Source organism: Panthera onca, chromosome C2, assembly GCF_046562875.1.
Source record: "Panthera onca isolate mPanOnc1 chromosome C2, mPanOnc1 haplotype 2, whole genome shotgun sequence".
NCBI classification, from domain to species: Eukaryota; Metazoa; Chordata; class Mammalia; order Carnivora; family Felidae; genus Panthera; species Panthera onca.
Window position 1 is genome coordinate 133,545,517 of NC_138347.1, and position 17,771 is coordinate 133,563,287.

At 42.8% G+C, this 17,771-nt stretch overlaps 1 protein-coding gene across 5 annotated transcripts in view; it reads left to right on the plus strand.

Moving 5' to 3' along the window:
• The window catches only part of OXNAD1 (oxidoreductase NAD binding domain containing 1), a 41,652-nt gene that overhangs the window by 13,489 nt on the left and 10,392 nt on the right, over nt 1-17,771 (plus strand). For 4 of the 5 annotated variants that reach the window (XM_060638604.3, XM_060638605.3, XM_078432378.2 and 1 more), the window contains one exon: nt 10,329-10,435. The exons of the other annotated variant lie outside the window; for it this stretch is intronic. In XM_060638604.3, the coding sequence (XP_060494587.3) occupies nt 10,329-10,435 (107 nt within the window). The remainder of the gene's footprint in view (nt 1-10,328; nt 10,436-17,771) is intronic. 5 annotated transcript variants of the gene reach the window in all.

Sequence of the window (17,771 nt, forward strand, 5' to 3'; positions counted from 1 at the left end):
GTAATTGTACTAGTTTGCTTCTTTTAGAAGTGTAAGCCTTATCCAAAAATGCTTATGTGTGTCATTACCCTTTTGTTGACAAAGCACTCGATTATATCAGGTTGCTGCTTGATTCTCACCAACCACCCCGGGAGGGAGGTGAAGGGATCCTTGCCCCCATTACCTGCACAGGTGAGGAAATTAAGACTTCAGAGACTTCGATGTGATGACCCTGATTCTTGATTTGCCTGGGCCAGCATCCTGTTTCACTCTCACAACTGCCCCGTTTTGGATGAAAATGACATTGTAGGCCTACATTTAAAGGACTGGCTTAAGTAAATGAAGGACTCAGTCTCTGAACTCAGACCTTTGATAATCAAACTGTTTTTTCTTTCTATGACAGCAAAAAAATGTGGCACTTGGTTCAGACAAAGTTTGACTGAGCCACACAATGGAAGATAAATTTCACATCTCCTCATCTCTGTTCCAAATTAAAACTTGACTTAAGTGTTACTGGATATAAGAAAGGAGAGATTGGGGCTGACACAGTGGTTAGTTAATAAAGTCAAATGGCTGGGCTCCTGGCACAGAGACCTTTGGGGGTCCTATGGTCCCTGTGTTGATTACTGAGCGTTGATAGTCTGCTTGACTTGTGATTTTGCTGAGGGTTGGGTTTGGGTGCGATGGGCTGCTTAGCTGAAGATCTGGACCGTGTCCTCAGTTTAACCCTTCCAATTCTCTGCTAGTCATCAGCTACACGTTTTGGGAAGAGCGTCTGGTGGAATGGCCTTCTTCAACTTGGGGGCATGGGAGTAGGCATCTCTTTTTTTTTTTTTTTTTTTTTCTTTAATTTTTTTTTTTTAACGTTTATTTATTTTTGAGACAGAGACAGAGCATGAACAGGGGAGGGGCAGAGAGAGAGGGAGACACAGAATCTGAAACAGGCTCCAGGCTCTGAGCAGTCAGCCCAGAGCCCGACGCAGGGCTCGAACTCACGGACCACAAGATCGTGACCTGAGTCGAAGTCGGCCGCTTAACCGACTGAGCCACCCAGGCGCCCCGGCATCTCTTTAATATGCAGTGTTTCTAACCATTGGGCACCTAATTTGCTGTGCTTGTCAGAGTCTGATAGAGACTCTCGTACAGATTATCCAGCCTAGGATGAGCAGTAGTTGGCATTCCAGCCCTACCACGCTGTCAGTTCTGACGGCAGAGCATGGTGGGGTGAAACCTCAGGCATCCGCAGCTGAGAGGTAGCTGTGTGGCTTATAGGGGACCTGGGCTCTAGTCTTTTGGTGAAACTCCCAGGGAGCTCTAGTCTGATGGCCCCGGCAGTAGGCCTGTGGCTCGTCAGGGTGCACGACTCACTCTGTGAGTGGAAACCTGCAAAGACAGAGGCTCCTTGGAGGAAGGCCCAGCTTAGCAGTGTTGGAGCCACAGTATCCAGCACAGCGCTGATGGAATAGGCACTCATTACACATTTGTTGAGTAGAGCAAACAAGTGTGAATCCCACCTCTGTGGTCGATTACCTGCACCGCCCTGGATGGGTCACTTTGTCAAGTCGGGATGGTGACGCACTCCACCTCAAGAGATGAAGTGGCGATGCAATGTGTTCTGTAGGCACTGCCTGTATTGCTACTTTTTAGCTATGCCTAGAGCTGGTTAATGTCTAAAATGTACAGTGTCAGTGCTCTTCACTGACACACTTCTGCTCAATAAATTAAGTCATCTAAAAGGCAAGGCTCTTTTCCATTACTCGCCATTATTTCCGTTATTCCATTATGCCATTGTTATTATCCAATCAGCTGAAATAGATTTTATTTTAGGTCCAGCAGACATGTTTTGAGTGCCTGCTGTGTGCCCAGCCCTGTTCTAGGGGCAGGAAATACAACAGTGCATGAAGCAGGCAAAGCCCCTGCTGTCTGTGGAGCTTCATTCTGGTGCAGATAAGCCAGAGAATGTCGGATGTGATATATCCTTAAAGTAATAAAACAGGGTAATTTTGTCATGGGAGGCAAGAATGGCTGGGGACGGGGGTGCTGTTTTAAATTGGTGTGTAACATTGGAACCAAGACAAGAGGAAAAGAGCCAGCCACGTGCACAGCATCTCTGGCAGAGGAACAGACAAGAGCCAGGCCTTGAGGCAGGACTAGCTTGAGATGTTCAGAGGAAGGTAGTAGGATGAGAGGTAGGCAGGGCCCAGGTTGTATAAACTATTATGGCCTTGTGCAGGGAGTTGGGATTTTATTCTAAAGGGGATGGAAATTTTATTTTATTTATTTTAGAGGGAGAGAGAGAGTACAAGTTGGGGAGAGAGGCAGAGGGAGAGAGAAAATCTTAAGTAGGCACTACGCTCAGTGTGGAGCCCAACTTGGGGCTCGATCCCAGGACCCTGGGATCATGACCTGAGCAGAAATGAAGAGTCAGATGTTCAGCTGACTGAGCCACTCAGATGCCCCGGGGAGGGGCGGGGTGCAGGGAGATGGAAGGTTTTAAGCAGGGAAATGACATATGATTTATATTTTAAATGGGCCATCTATTTGCCTGGTAGGACACTGGGCTTTTGTTGTGGTTTGACACCAGTTGGAAGCTATTGACACAGTCCCAGGAGAGGTGATGGTGGCTTAGAGTAGGGTGATAGGGATGGAGAACAGTGGGCGGATCTAACAGGGGTAGGGCTGATGGCATTCACAGATTTGCGTTGGGGGCTGGGTGCAGTTAGTAAGAGGAGAAGAAACCAAGAGATATCTAGCTTTGGGATTTGAATAATCCAGGTAGATAATGATGGAGAAGGACAAGTTGCAGGAAGGGAAATAAAGTGCTTGATTTTGGAATAATCTGAGGTGGGAGGGTGGAATGTGGGTAGAGTTACAGATAAGACAAGATTAGCCTTGAGTTTTATCACCTTCTATCGACTGTTGAATGTGGGTCATGTTTATAATGGAGATTCATTGTACTATTTCTATTAGTTTTGTATATGTTTAAGTTTTCCATAATAATACAAAGGAAGAAACTTGGGGAGATAAAAGAGTTTTGTGTTGGATGTGTTGTTTGAAATGGAAATTGAAATCAGCAGTTGGGTATGTGAGTTTGGAGTTCACTGCTGGAAATAATAGGTTGTAAGCCATGTAGAGAGTGGGGGAAGAAGGCCTGGAACTCAGCCCTGGGGTGTGTCAACATTTAGAGGTGAAGCAGAAGAGGAAAGGGCCAGCGAGGCCTGAGGGAAATCAGCAGGGTGTTGGTGAACCCAGGAGAAAGTGTTTCAAAGGCGGAGTGGCCAACTGTGCTGAACTCTGCTGAGAGATGTCACTGGATTTAGCAAAATGGATGGTTGGTGACCAGAATGACTGGTAATACATTGCTGAGAGTGAAAGCCTGACTAGACTGTGCTGAAGAGAGAATGGGAGCTAAGAAATTGGAGCCAGGGCCATATATAATTTTTGAAAATGTTTTATGTGAATAGGAACAGATCAATGACGAGACAGTTGGATTAAGGGAGAGGATTGTTTTGTTTATATTTTGAGAAGCAGCAAAGCACAGTGGCCAGGTGTCTGGATTTGAATCTCTGTTTTGCCACTTATGAGCCCTGGGACCTCAGTTTTCTCATATGTAAAATGGGAATGATGATAATAATACCTGCTGACTAGGGTTGTTGTGAAGAATGAATGAATGAGTGTATGTGAAGTGCCTGGCAGATGGTAAGTTACACACAGGTGTTTGCAGCTGATGTGAGGTGGAAGATGCGAGTGCTCGCGTGTGTCTAACAGAGAGGGCCAAAGGGGGTGAGGTATGCTGGAGAAGGCAGAGAGGAAACTCAGCCCAAGTGGACAGGGTAGCCTTTGGTGGGAGCAGGGAGAGTCCATTTGTCATGCCGGGACCTGGTGTTGACAGAAGTTGTCACTTGACAGAAATTTGTGATCTTTCCTTTTCAGCAAATCCCTTCAGTAAAACCGCTTTCTTCTAGTTAGATTCCTATTCATCAGATTGGTTTTCTGCCACAATTTAAGTAATTTCTCTGGACCTTGATCTCCTCATGTGTGAAGTGATGTACTATTTTTTTCATGTTTATTTATTTTGAGAAAGAGAAAGAGAGAATCCCAAGCAGGCTGCATGCTGTCAGGACAAGGCCTGACATGGGGCTCAGTCTCATGAACCTGTGAGATCATGACCTGAGCTGAAATCAAGAGTCGGACGCTTAACCAACTGAGCCACCCAGACACCCCAAAATGATGTTCTATTTTGAATAATGACTGAATTTTCCTTTGACTCTGAAATTCTCTATGCCCTAACTGTATTTTTGTTTAAAGTTATCTCTAATCCTGGCTTTGTCTAAATTTTTAAGCCAGCAAACGAATGAATGGGAGTAAACAGAGGAAGCCAGTCAGGTTTCCCACAGAAAGACCTATTTCCTGCGCAGAGACTTTTGCAGCAGCAATAACATTAAAATATCCTACATAAAACCAGTTTTTAAAATCAGTATGATGGAATTTCCTTTTAGATGCTGACCCCGTCAAACCATTAGAAATGTGTGCTAGTAAAAGTTGGCAAATGCATTGTTATTTTATTGAACAGTAGAAGAGTCTAAATATTATTTTATGGAAAACTTCATTTCCTGCCATGTGTTTTAACTTAGGACATGGCTAGTTGAGCCGTTAGTTGTGAAACCTTTTGATCCATTAAGCATGAGAACAAGTACAAATGTTAAAACATATAGTTTCCCCATCATGTTTTGCTTACTCATAAAAGTAGAGAAAGCTGTGTATAACACAGGCCATGATTATAGTCCTTAATTATATGAAATTAGCTTCAGAGTAAAATAAAGATGTGGCTTTCAAAAAGATATTGCTAATGTTTTTAATCTGCATTACTAGAAATCTTTATAAAGTATGTGGATTCGCATTAGTTGAATAAAATAAAGTGTTAATAGGAAGGCACATCTTTAAAAAATCACGAATCGTGCAATGTATTTTGTGTGACCAGATACAGCAGTTTTGCCTAGATTATTAGGACTAATAGCAACAGGTGTATTACCGTTTGTATTAATTGCAACAGACATAAAGCATCTGGGAACATTTTTGGTCATAGGGACTGTCTACATGAAAACAGGACCTTTCAGTAGAAAGTATAACTTCTTTCCTTTCTTCACTGAATTTTATATTTGAACATTAGCAAGTTAGTGGTGATTTCATTTTGTACATTCTAGCATTTGACTGTGAGGCATGCTCACCTTGCAGCTGAAATTCAGTACACACCCACCTGCCTCCGCCCTTGATTATGAACGTTGGTTTCCCTGCCACCAGGTGACTCTTTAGAGTGTGTTTCAAGCTTATATATTGTCTTGTTTTATCAGTGAATCTGATAGATGCCAGTTAAATGGAAAGAATCTAGCTCTTGGCTATGTTTTTACAGATTATAATATTAAAAGAAAATAATGTTTATAAAATAAACATTTTTTTGGTAAATCTGAAAAAAAAATGAGCAAAGTACTGTAATGGGGAGTCCTGTGGTGATTCCTAATAGTTGTTTTTGTAATAAGATATTTGAAATTGTGTGGCAAACAAAGGAAGAGTCCTTGTTCTAGTGAAGAAATCCCTGTCTTCCCTTACCTCTCTCACAGTTTTAAACATGAATCTCGATTTTTCTATAGTGGTTACCCCTGCCCCCTTCGTCCCTTTTCTTTTTAAACAACAAAAGGCCCCTGAACTTCTACTAGTTTTTGTTCAGGAAACCAATTTTAAGTGACTTTAAGTTAGAGTTTTCATGTATTCTGCAAATAGTTGCTGAGTCTTACTATGTGTTGGGCCCTGTGCTTGATCTAGGGAGTATCAGGTATAGATTCTACCCTACACCTGACCTCAGGAGGCTTGTGGTCTTGTGTGATGGAAGAGACGTGTTCATGAGTTCTTACAGTTACATCAATATGTGCAAAGTGTGATAAGAAGATGGAAACATTTTATTGGTAGAGTTGAGAGGCTGGGGAAAAACAGGAAAACCTCAGACAGGGGTTAGGCTTTGAGCAGGGCCTGGAAAGGTGGGCAGGAGGTTGACAGAACTGAGAGGTGCCTGCCCAATGACTCAGGCAGGCTTTGGGGAGGCAGGCAAATGTCAGGTGCCTTTGGGGACCAGCGAATTATCCAGTTTGGCTGGTAAACACTAGCATAGGGATAGAGGAGGGCTTAAGCTACAAAGGCCTTTTAGCATTTTTTTTTTTTTTTTTTTTGAGTTGAGTCTTAGCCCATGAAGGTTTTTGAGGTGGAGAATAACTTGGTGAGGTCAGAATATTAGCAGTATTTACCTGTTGGCTGCTTTGAGAGAGACAGGAAGGAGTCTAAGGCAGCAGTTCACGTGAGAAGAAATTCTTGGCTGAGGATGCTGGTGAGTGAGCACAGGGAGGAAAAGACATGAGCTGAATTCATGGAACTTATTCATGGTAGGGACAGAACACCTAGAAGAGAGTCAAAGATTCTGTGTGTGTGTGTGTGTGTGTGTGTGTGTGTGTGTGTGTGTGTGTGCATATGTGTGTGCATATGTGTGTACCAGTTGAAAATGGATTTGACTCTCTTGCATCCAAGATGAGCCCTGACTAGAAATCCTGATGATGGAAAGCAGCCATTCTGTAGGGTGCCCTGAGGGCAGAAGCCGCTTTCTCCATCTGCCTCTTCAGTGCCAGGCAGCACATGCTCAAGAAATGCCTGTAGAAGGGATGAATATTGTAGATTTAGTTGGACACATAAGTGAGTTTACGCTTGGGATGGGACTAACAAGTGATGAAGGGCCAAGCACAGCTAGGTTTGAAGCCAGACTCGGCCACTCCTGACTGATCCTGAGCAAGCTGCTACACCTTTCTGTTTCCTTATGTACAGAATAGAGGGTAAGAACACCATCTGTTGGGATATAATATGATTATTCATATTGACTGAATGAATTGGTGTACATGAGACATCTAAGCCTGTACCTGGAATACATCTGAGATAAATGCCCCTCAGACATTGGCTGCTGTTACTCACAGGGGAGTGTAGATGTGGGCCTGATTGCCAGCAAAGTAATGAGGAGTTGGGGTGGGGGTTAGTAGCTTTGGGAATGGCTGACAGCCTTGGCCGAGAGATAGGAGAGGGGGTGGGAGTGAGGCAGTTTAGACAGAGTGCCCAGTGGGGAAGGGCAAGGAAGAAAGGTAAAGGAGCAAGGACCGGGTTGGAGAGGCAGGAGGGGACCCTGTAGAAGAGTTCAATGTCAGCTATCCCAGGCAGAAGAATGTTTCAGGATGGAAGGGAAGTAAAAAGTATCAAAATCAGGGGCGTCTGGGTGGCTCAGGTCATGATCTCGTGGTTCACCAGTTCGAGCCCCGCATCGGGCTCTCTGCTGACAGCTCTGAGGCTGGAGCCTGCCTCACACTCTGTGTCTCCCTCTCTCTCTGTCCCTCCCCCACTCATACTCTGTCTCTCTCTCTCTCTCTCAAAAATAAGTAGCACATTAAAAAAAAAAAAATTTAAAAAGTGTCAAAATCATAGAGCTCAGAGAGGGCAAGAACTGAGCCTGGACATTTGAGTTCATTTGTTCAGGCAGACATCATTAGAACGTGCTGCTAGAGAACAGAAGCTGAGTTACCTGTGTTTACCGAGCGCCTCAGAAGATTCTGTCAGATAAGGAAGTATCAGAGGCAGAGATTAAAGGCCAAATTTCTAAAGTTGCTTGAAGACAATAAGGCTTTTTTAAAGCTTATTTATTTTGAGAGAGAGAGAGACAGCGAGCTGTGGGGCCTGAACCCACAAACCATGAGATCATGACCCACTCTGAAATCAAGAGTCGGATGCTTAACTGACTTAGCCACCCAAGTGCCCCCACTATGGCTTTTTAAGTTTGTTCTAGCAAATAGATAGGACGGGGTACAAAGGCCACTGTACTTTACAGGTTCTTCTCGTCCTCTATGAGAATAGGCCCCCTGGGGGTGTGTAGTGCTCATTCTGCAAGGTCCTACATGGAAAGCACTGGTATGGTGGTATATATAACAATAATGAGAGAATAAAATGTAATGTATAATGTAATAAATAAATACTAGTAAGCTAATTATAATGAATGCCGTGAGATACGTTGTAACAGACACTTAATGAGTACTTATTATGAACCAGCAGCATTATAAGTGCTTTGCACGTATGATCTCATTTAATCACCAGCAGCTCTGAGGTACAGGTGTTGTTGACCTTATTTTATAACCGAGAGGGGCTGGGTAACGTGCGCAGGGTCACACGGTTGGTAAGTGCGTGCTGGGGCCGGGATTATATACCCGGCAGTGTGGTTACAGAACACGTGCTTCCTTTTATTTTGGAAGGCAGATGGCGTTAGGTGTCCTGCCTGATGAACAGGAGGTCTAGAGAGAGGAACTGTGGCCCTGAAGGAAGGGGCTGGTGGGAGTGGGGGAGCACAGGTTCGGAGAGGGTGGGCAAGACTAGGATCAGAAACTCGGGGAGATGGTCAGTGTGGAAACTGACCTACTTGCTCTCAGGGAGGGGAGAAGGAGGACTGGCAAAAATCCAGAGGAAGAGAGGCAAGAGATTTTATGGGAGCAGGAGAAAGATAAGACATTGTCAGAGATATTTTGAGTCGGTGAGGGGGACCACCATCCATCTGGAGAATTTTGCAGTGGGTTTTTAAGAATTGCTTCCCACTGGTAATTTGATTAAACCTAGTCCTATGGGAGAAAGGGGTTGAGGGGGAGCAGTGTTAGGGTGTGAGGTTCATTGACCTTGACAGCTTTCCGAGGCACCCTTTAGTGGAGCTGTGAAACTAACACCATCCAAGGAGAATGACTGTATTTTGGTCACCTGCTACTGCTTTGATTTGCTTCCAGAAGTGGAGTTGAATGGCAGTAGGAGGTTGAGGAAAGAGTCATGTTGTCTTTTTTGTGACAAGATGTTCTGAAGATGTCATGTGAAGATGTCTCAGATTTCAGGAGGAAGAAAAACCCAAAGGTGGAAGAAACAAAGAATGAAGGAAGCAGAGGCATTTTGAACTCAAGAGCTGCTGAGGTGTGGATGACACTGAGGAGTGCCTGGCTCAGACCTTAGAATTTTCTAGAAACCAGATACGTTGTTTAGGATAGTGCTTCTCAAACTATCTGTAGCGAGGAGCTATTTTTGATATTGTTCTAAGGCTGTGGACTGTTTATATTTTGGCAAATATCAACAGTGAATTAGAAAAAATAAATTACAAATCATAGGGAATACAAACCCAATTTGTTGTCTATTATTAGATTCAACAGACTCTGTGAAATTGCTAAAAATAAGTTGCTAAGTGCTTGTAATTTCTGAAATTAGCTTGTCATGGACTTCTTACAGGCTCAGAACAAACATAGGCTCGTAGCTGACAGTGGGTTTCACTTTGTGTATGTTGTCTGACCGAGAATTTAGACACCAGGCAGATGGTTCACAGGGTTCCAGTTCCCCAAGCTCTTTCCAGATTATCCAGCCTGGTGCATGGAATATACTAGACACTCAACAAGTAAACACTTGTTAAACAGCCCCTTTAAGAGATGATTTTGAAATGTGTGGGTGGCTCAGTCGGTTAAGCACCTGACTTCAGGTCATGATCTCGCAGTTTGCAAGTTCAAGCCCTGCATTGGCCTCTGTGTTATTAGCGCAGAGCCTGCTTCGGATCCTCTGTCTCCCTCTCTCTTTGCCTCTCCCCCACTCTCTCTCAAAAATAAACATTTAAAATTTTTTTTTTGAACATTTATTTATTTTTGAGACAGAGAGAGAGCATGAAAAGGGGAGGGTGAGAGAAAGAGGGAGACACAGAATCTGAAACAGGCTCCAGGCTCTGAGCTGTCAGCACAGAGCCCGACACAGGGCTCGAACCCACGGACCGCGAGATCTGTATTCTGCTGAATTTGTGGGGCCCCTGGGTGGCTCAATCGGCCAAGCTCCCACCTCTTGATTTCGGCTCAGGTCATGATCTCAGGGTTGTGAGATTGAGCCCTGTGTCAGGCTCAGCTTGGAGTGTGGAACCTGCTTGGGATTCTCTCTCTCTCCCTCTCTCTCTCTGCTCCTCCCCCACTGTGTCCTCTCTCTGTCTCAAAATAATAAACTTTAAAAAAAAAAGAAAGAGAGATGATTTTTATATGCAGAATAAAATTTGAATAGTTTGAATGCAAATCTCTCAAAAATAAGATAACTAAAATTTGTTGACCTGGTGGTAGGCAGCATTTTAAAGCAAAGTGCTCTTTCCCTTGTTTTGCAGTTTACAAAAACCACATCTTTGTAGATTTCAAGAAACCTTAGTTACCAGAAAGCCATAGTTTGTTCCTCACGTGTGTACACACTAACCTCAGCCACAGTTCATCTTTTGTCTCTAGGTCGTGTCGGCCGCTAAGGTTTGTGGGGCTGCTGCTGAGTCGCCATCAGTGAAAAGGCTCCACCTGCTCGTTGCTGATAAAGATTTTTCTTTTAAAGCTGGCCAGTGGTAAGTGGCTTCTCTCTTTCCTTGGTGTTTTGTGTTCAAGGAGTTGCCATCAAATAGCAGGGCTTAGTTTTTCTTCTGGAAAGGACTACATTGGCTGGCTGTTTCTCCCGAGGAGTAGGAATTCTAGACCATCCCCATTCAGGGGGAGCCTCCTTTGGGCACGGAGAGAGAATCTGATTCATTTCCTTGCCTCGGAGCTCACCTTGGTTTTGAGCCCTTGACCTTCTCAGTCATGTATGAAAATTGCTGCCTTGAGTTTTGTAGATTGAAACAAAGCAGTTAGTTCTGAGCCAGGGACCTGACATCTCTGATAATTATGCTCTTCAGGAATGGTCGCTATAATAGAATGCACTGGAATAATCTAATCTGCTTGAGTTATTTGTTGCTGGAGATTGATACATTTTAAAAAATTAGCCTTTGTGTCAAATACAGAGTAAACACAGCAGTCTGAAAAGGAGAATACCCGGTTATGTCACAGAGCTGACCACCTTCTTGACTGAATTCCCGTATCAGTTGTCTGAGTTGAGTTTAAGTATTTTGGTGAATTTATTACCAGGATCCCCCAACCAGGCCCAGCCTGCATCACACTCCTGATTCTGTCCGATTTGACACCAAGGACCAGTCAGAATACAGACAGGGTGGACAGCCCAGCTGTCCCACCGTTCCTGTGAATGGCCTCCCTGAGTTGCAATTCAAGTTGAATTGTAAATAAAGCAACTTGTATTTCCTTAGGAAAGGTGTGTTTGGGTGTATGTTTCCTTTATTTAAATAAAGCATTCATTTCCAAGTGAATTTCTGGCATGTCAATCTTGGTAGTCTTTCTTAGGAGTCACTTGACTAATTTTGGCAGTCCATCTGGAAATGTGGTTTTGTTAGAAGGAGGATGTGTGATAATAGCAAGTGTGCTAATAGCAAGAGTTAGCAGTCTTGTGTTCATAGTTTGCCTTTGAATTTAGAACTAGAAAACAAGATGCTGATTGCCATAATTTGCGTTTGTGAGGCAATTTACTGCAATCTTAGCACATGTTCGGCGATGCATATTAAATGCATTTGGGCTGTTTTAGGGGGGCGGGCAACATTTTTACCCTTCAAAAATAGTTAAGCAGTTATTACATTGAAAAGTGGAGACTTTAATTGTGATGATCTGTCTTTCCATATTCCCCTTTCCGTGGAAGTGTTTGGGTCCTGCGCACAGCATTGTCTCTGTGTCTTCAACACCGAATTGCACCAAGACTCCCGATTAGAGAAGCCTGTACGTTGGTTTGTAATGCTGCGACCTTGACGGACCTGCACATGTATTAGCACTTGTAACTGTAGTCACCTGATAAGAAAAATACCATCATTCCCTAGTGATATGTGTAGAAATAGGATTCCCTTGTGATCCTCAAGATAAAATCTTTCAAGTTTGGGGTTCTGTGTCCCATACCAATGAATGGATTTGGTAATCTCACTGATGTCAGAATTGGTTTTAGAATGTGCCCAGACAGACTCCTGTTTCAGAGGACAGACATAGGGGTGGTCATCTCCGACTATTTAGTATTGATCTTTCCCTGTCACGGGGCCATCAGCACTCATTCGCATCATCTGAACCTTAGATTGCTCCCTTGGGGCATCCGGGTGGCTCAGTCGGTTGAGCGTCCGACTTCGGCCCAGGTCATGATCTTATAGTTTGTGAGTTCGAGCCCCGTGTCAGGCTCTGGGCTGATAGCTCAGAGCCTGGAGCCTGCTTTGGATTCTGTGTCTCCCTCTCTCTCTGCCCCTCCCCGGCTTGCACTCTCTCTCTCAAAAATAAACAAACATTAAAAACAATTAAAAAATAAAATAAAACATTTCTCCCTTACTACTGACTTATTGTATGGTTCTGGAGGTTGTAAGTTTCTTTGGGTATTTTATTTCTTGGTTACAGAAGGGCCATTTGCTTAGGTTGGTGATGCCTGTGTCTTCGGTGCTGTTGCTGGGATGGCACATGCTCTGTGCTCTCTTAGATCAGCAGCTCGGTAGTAACCTCCATGTGGCATTTTGGGGAAGAGGGCAAGGATCTAGGAGAGAGGGAGTGTGGGCGTGGCTGCCATGCAGTCTGTGTAGTTAGGATTATCAGAGTGGAGTACTGCTAGAGATAAGGTAGAGGATTGCCCCTGGGCTTATCTTTGGGGTCAGAGATTGGGTCACGATCGATCCCACATCTCTGAATTCTTGACCACTGGCCTCCTCTGATACCTGCCAAACAGGGACGCTCTAGACCTGCCTTTAAATAAATAAATGAATGCTCTGGAGCTTTGGGCACAGGTCTCCAGGTAGACACTTTAATGTAGGCCAGAGATCAGCCTCTGGGGCTCTTCTGTGTTACACTGTGTTCTTGTTGGACCTTCCAGAGGGGACTAATTCCTTTTGGGAAACCAGTTCCAAGAACTCAAGTAATCCAATCTAAAGAGAAAGGCCAAAAGAGGGCACTCCCTCAAAACCATTGCTCACCGGAGCAGGACTAAACCTTTTAGGCTTCTGTCACTAGTAGATCTACTGCCTAGTAGCTAGGTGAGTCCCATTCTTGACCTTCTCAAAAGTCCTCCTTCCTGATGGTAGAAAGATGGGGATTCTCTCTTGGGGCTGGAGTGTGCCACCAACGGTCTCCGTATCATGTGTGAGTGCCTGAAGTTGGCAGAGTCAGTGTTCCTTGTGGCACTCACTGCTGTGGGCCGGGTCCGTCCTCTGAGGGAGGCTGTATTGAAGCGTCACATGCCTACTGCTCTAGAGACCACGTGATTCACATGCTGGCTTTTCTAGCTCTGTGATGTGGGTAGTTTCTTCTTTCTCTGGGCTTCAGTTTCCATGTCTTTAAAGAGGGAATAGTAATATTCCTATGTCTTGGGATGTCAGGTGTTTAATACAATGCCTAATGTTTAACTTTATTAGTTTGTTTTTGCTTTTTGTTATAGCCAGTGTTTCACTCAGTCAGTTAGATTGTCTATCTGTGTTGGTGAGGCCCAGGGGACAGATTCCAATTCTTTGTTCCCTGGCTGGTTTCCCTGCTGTTGTTTGATAGAGCAGCAGGCCAAGTAGGAGTAGGTAAGTGTGCATCTCCACTATGATGATGCCCCTCCTGCCACAGTCAGTACTCGTTCCACGCGTGGGCTTGCAAGGACCAAGGGAAAGCAAGGCCAAAGCATTTTAGGAAAGAGAAACGTGTCTGTGACTTCATATAAGGTAACAAAAGTTTTCATGCTTGAAAGTGACTAAGTGAAGCACACGGACACCAAGAAGAAACAGATGAGAGGAGTGAAGTTAGAGAAATAAGACTACACCCCACCCCTCTAGCAGGGCTGCTGCCTTGTAGACAGTATAGAGCCTAAATGGCAGTGTCCGGCAGCCCTGACTCTTACATGACCACACATAGAAAGTGCTCCACTCCTTGGTGTCATTGTTCAGACTGTGTCTTTGCCCACGCTTGTCTGGTGAGTGCTGTGTGTCTTTTAAGACTCCTCTGAAGTCTTTGTTAATCCGTCCACCCCTGGTAGAATTGACTACTTCTTCCATTACGCGCCCCCACCCCCACCTCCCGCCAAACAGAGTTTTAAAAAATAAAATAGTGGCTTTATTAGTATTTTCCTGATAAAAACAAGATCACGTATGTTGGAGCTAAGAAGAAATCTATGCTAAGTGCAGGTACTTCCAGACAGGCCTTAAATGACGAGCATTTTATCTCTCCCAAGCAGATTTTCTCATAGCCCATGTAATTATGTTTATCTGTTGATTTTCCTCCCATTAGGGTGAGTTTATTGAGGGCAGGAATCAAGACATGCTTGCATCTTTACACCCAACACTGGCCACAGTGCCTGTACATGGTAAGCAGGTGCTGTCTGTGGTGTTTGCACAAGGGATGAGGGAGGGGCTCCAAGTACTCAAGCTGAGGACTAAAGAGTTTTAGGACCTCATGGTGAAGCATTGCCATTTGGTCACAATTTGCATGCCAGCTATGTGCGGGGCACTGGGGCTGCATCTGTGGGCAGGACAGGGCTGCCAGGTGTGCACAGTTGGATATGGACATGTGGCTTCACTACATAAAGAATTAGGCTCTTTCTCCCAGTTCTTCTATACTCACTCATATAGAGTAGAGTAGGTGCCTCAACTCTTGGCTTCAAGAATGCTAATCTTGGAAAGGGCGTGCTTTATGAAATAATGTATTGTGCATATTCTCTTAAATCCATTCAGATAAAGTTTTTATGTCATTTGAATTCTATAGCATTTAATGAAGGAGTCCCTTTTTAAAAAGATTGGTTTCCAAAGTTACTAGAGGATTCCCTGTCATTCACCTGAGAGAACGGTCTGTATCAACATCGAGCAGCAGAGGGCGCTGTAGTTCAGGAGATGAAGCAGCAAACCTAGCTCATTGATTTACTTATTGTTTTGAACATGGAAGCTGTGGAGATAACTATTAAACCTCTTCTCTGAAAGCAAGCAACAACTGTATTAATAAATATTAACTACAATCTTTAGATTTATATCTTGCCTGAAATGAAGAGGAAATAAAAGTATTGATGGGAAACAATCAAGTGAATAGAGAAAAAAATAGCCTAGGGACTTTTTCTGGAGCACTTCCAATCCAGAACTGGTTTTTAAAGATTATAAAAAATGTCCGGATATTTAAGGCCAGAGATCAGAAGAGAACATATTTTAAGGTCATAGATCATATCAGTAGAGAACATAGTGTACCTTTCATGTAAGCCTACTGGTAGGAAAATAACTGGGGGAATAATGATACTTTTGCTCTTTGAGGGCTGAGAAACTTCTAGATTAGATGTTTGTTTTCTAGACATTGGGATGCGAATTTTTTTGTGGTTCCAGGTTCTAAGAAATTTTTCTTTCCTTGGTATGTAACTAGCTTTGTTGTATTGCCTAGAAGCCCCACCAAAAAAGGTTTTCTATGGCATAGAAGTATCTAAGGCTTAAAACTTGGAAGAGTTCTAGACTATAGCAGTATGGTTAGAAGAAAAGACAACATAAGATTTTTGGAACTTAGGTCACATCAGCATTTTAATTTGTCAAATGCCAGTGAAAGAATTTTTGTTGCTCTTTTTTTTTTTTTTTTTACACTTTTAAAAAACTGGCTTATTGGGATATACTCTACATATCATAAAATTCACCCATTTAAAGTATACAATTCAGAGGCCCCTGGGTGGTTCAGTTGGTTAAATGTCCGACTCTTGATTTTGGCTCAGATCATGATCTCACGGTTTGTGAGATCGAGCCCCACTTTGGGTTTGGCGTTGACAGTGCGGAGCCTGCTTAGGATTCTGTCTCTTCTCTTCTTCTGCCGCTTGCATGTGCACGTGCTAGCTCTCTCTCTCTCTCTCTCTCTCGATAAATGAATAAACTTAAAAAAAGTACTCTTTAAAGTGTACAATTCGGTGGTTTGTACTACATTCACAGAACTGTGCAGCCATCAACAGAACAAAATTTTACAACATTCTCATCATCCCCGAAAGAAACCCTATACTGCTTATCATTCACTCCCCATCCTCACCTGCTTAACTGCTCTACTTTCTGTCTTTATGGATTTGCCAGTCTGGGTATTTCATATCAATGGAATTATACAGTAGGTGGTCTTTTTGGTGGCTGGCTTCCTTCTCTTAACACGATTTTAATGTTCATCTATGTTGTGGCATGTCTCAGTGCTTCATTCTCTTGTGGATGTACCTCATTTTGTGTATACATTCATCAATTGATGAAAATTCAGATTGTTTTCCCTTTTAGGCTATTACCAGTAATGCTGTCATGCATATTCATGTGCATGTTTTTGATTGGGCATATATTTTCATTTCTTGTGGGTATTTAAGAGTGGAGTTGTTGGTCATATGGTAACTCAGACATTTTGAGTCACTGCCAAAGTGTTTTCCAAAGTGGCTGCACCATATTACGTCCCCACCAGTAGTGTGTAAGGGTCCCAGTTTCTCAGGATCCTCTCTAATACTATTGTCTTTCTGATTAGCCATCGATCCTAGTGAGTGTGAAGTGATAGCTCTTGTGATTTTGGTTTGCATTTTCCTAATAACTAATGATGCTGTCCATCTTTTTATGTGCTTATTTGCCATCTATGTATTTTCTTTGGAGAAATGTTATACCAATCCTTTGCCCATTTTTAAGAGTTCTTTATGTGTTCTGTGTCAAAGTCCCTTATCAGACATATGATTTAAAAATATTTTCTCCCATTCTGTGTGTTGTCCTTTAACTTGATAGTATCATTTGTAGCACAAAGTATTTAATTTTGTTGCAGTCTAGTTTCATCATTTTTTCTTTAAAATGTTTGGTATCGTATCTTAGTAACCATTGCCACAAAGAGTTATTCCTATGTAAGTCTTCTAAGAGTTTATAATTTTTGCTCTTACCTTTAAGCCTGTGACCCATTTTGAGTTAATTTTTGTATATGGTGTGAGGTAGGGGTCCAGCTTCTTCTCTTTACATGTGGATATCCAGTTGTTCCAGCACCAGTCATTAAAAAGACGATTCTTTTGCCATTGAATTGTGTTGATCTCTTGTCAAAAGTGAGTTGAGCGTATATTTAAGAGTTCACTTCTAGACTTTCAATTCTTTACCATTGATCTATGTACCTGTCCTTATGCCGGTATTACAGTATCTTCATTTCTGTAACTTAATAGTAAATTTTGAAATCAGAAGGTGTGAGTCCTCCAAATTTGTACTTCTTTTTCCAGATTGTTTTGATGATTCTGGATTCCTTGAATTTCCACATTAATTTTATGATTAACTTGCCAATTTCTGCAAAGAAACCAGCTGGGGTTTTTGATAGGTATTGCACACACTGAATCTGTAGATCAATTTGGAGAGTATTGCCATCTTAACATTATCGAGTCTTCCAATCCGTGAATGTTAGATGTCTTCTTATATTTATATATTCTTTGAATTTTCCCCATAATGTTTTGTAGTGCAATGGTGTGCAATGCTTACACTTTTTTTGTTAAATTTATTCCCAGTTGTTTTATTCTTTTTTATGCTATTATAAATAGAATTATTTTTCTTAAAAAATTTTTTTAATGTTTATTTTTGAGAAAAGAGAGAGCATGAGCGGGGTAGGGACAGAGAGAGAGGGAGACACAGAATCTGAAATAGGCTCCAGACTCTGAGCTGTCAGCACAGAGCCCGATGTGGGGCTCGAACTCACGAACCATGAAATCATGACTTGAGCCAAAGTCGGACACTTAACCAAATGAGCTCCCCAGGCACCCCAGAATTATTTTTCTTAATTTCACATTTAGATTGCTAACTGCTAGTGTATGGAAATACAATTGATTTTTTTTTTTAATGCTTATTTTTGAGAGAGAGAGCA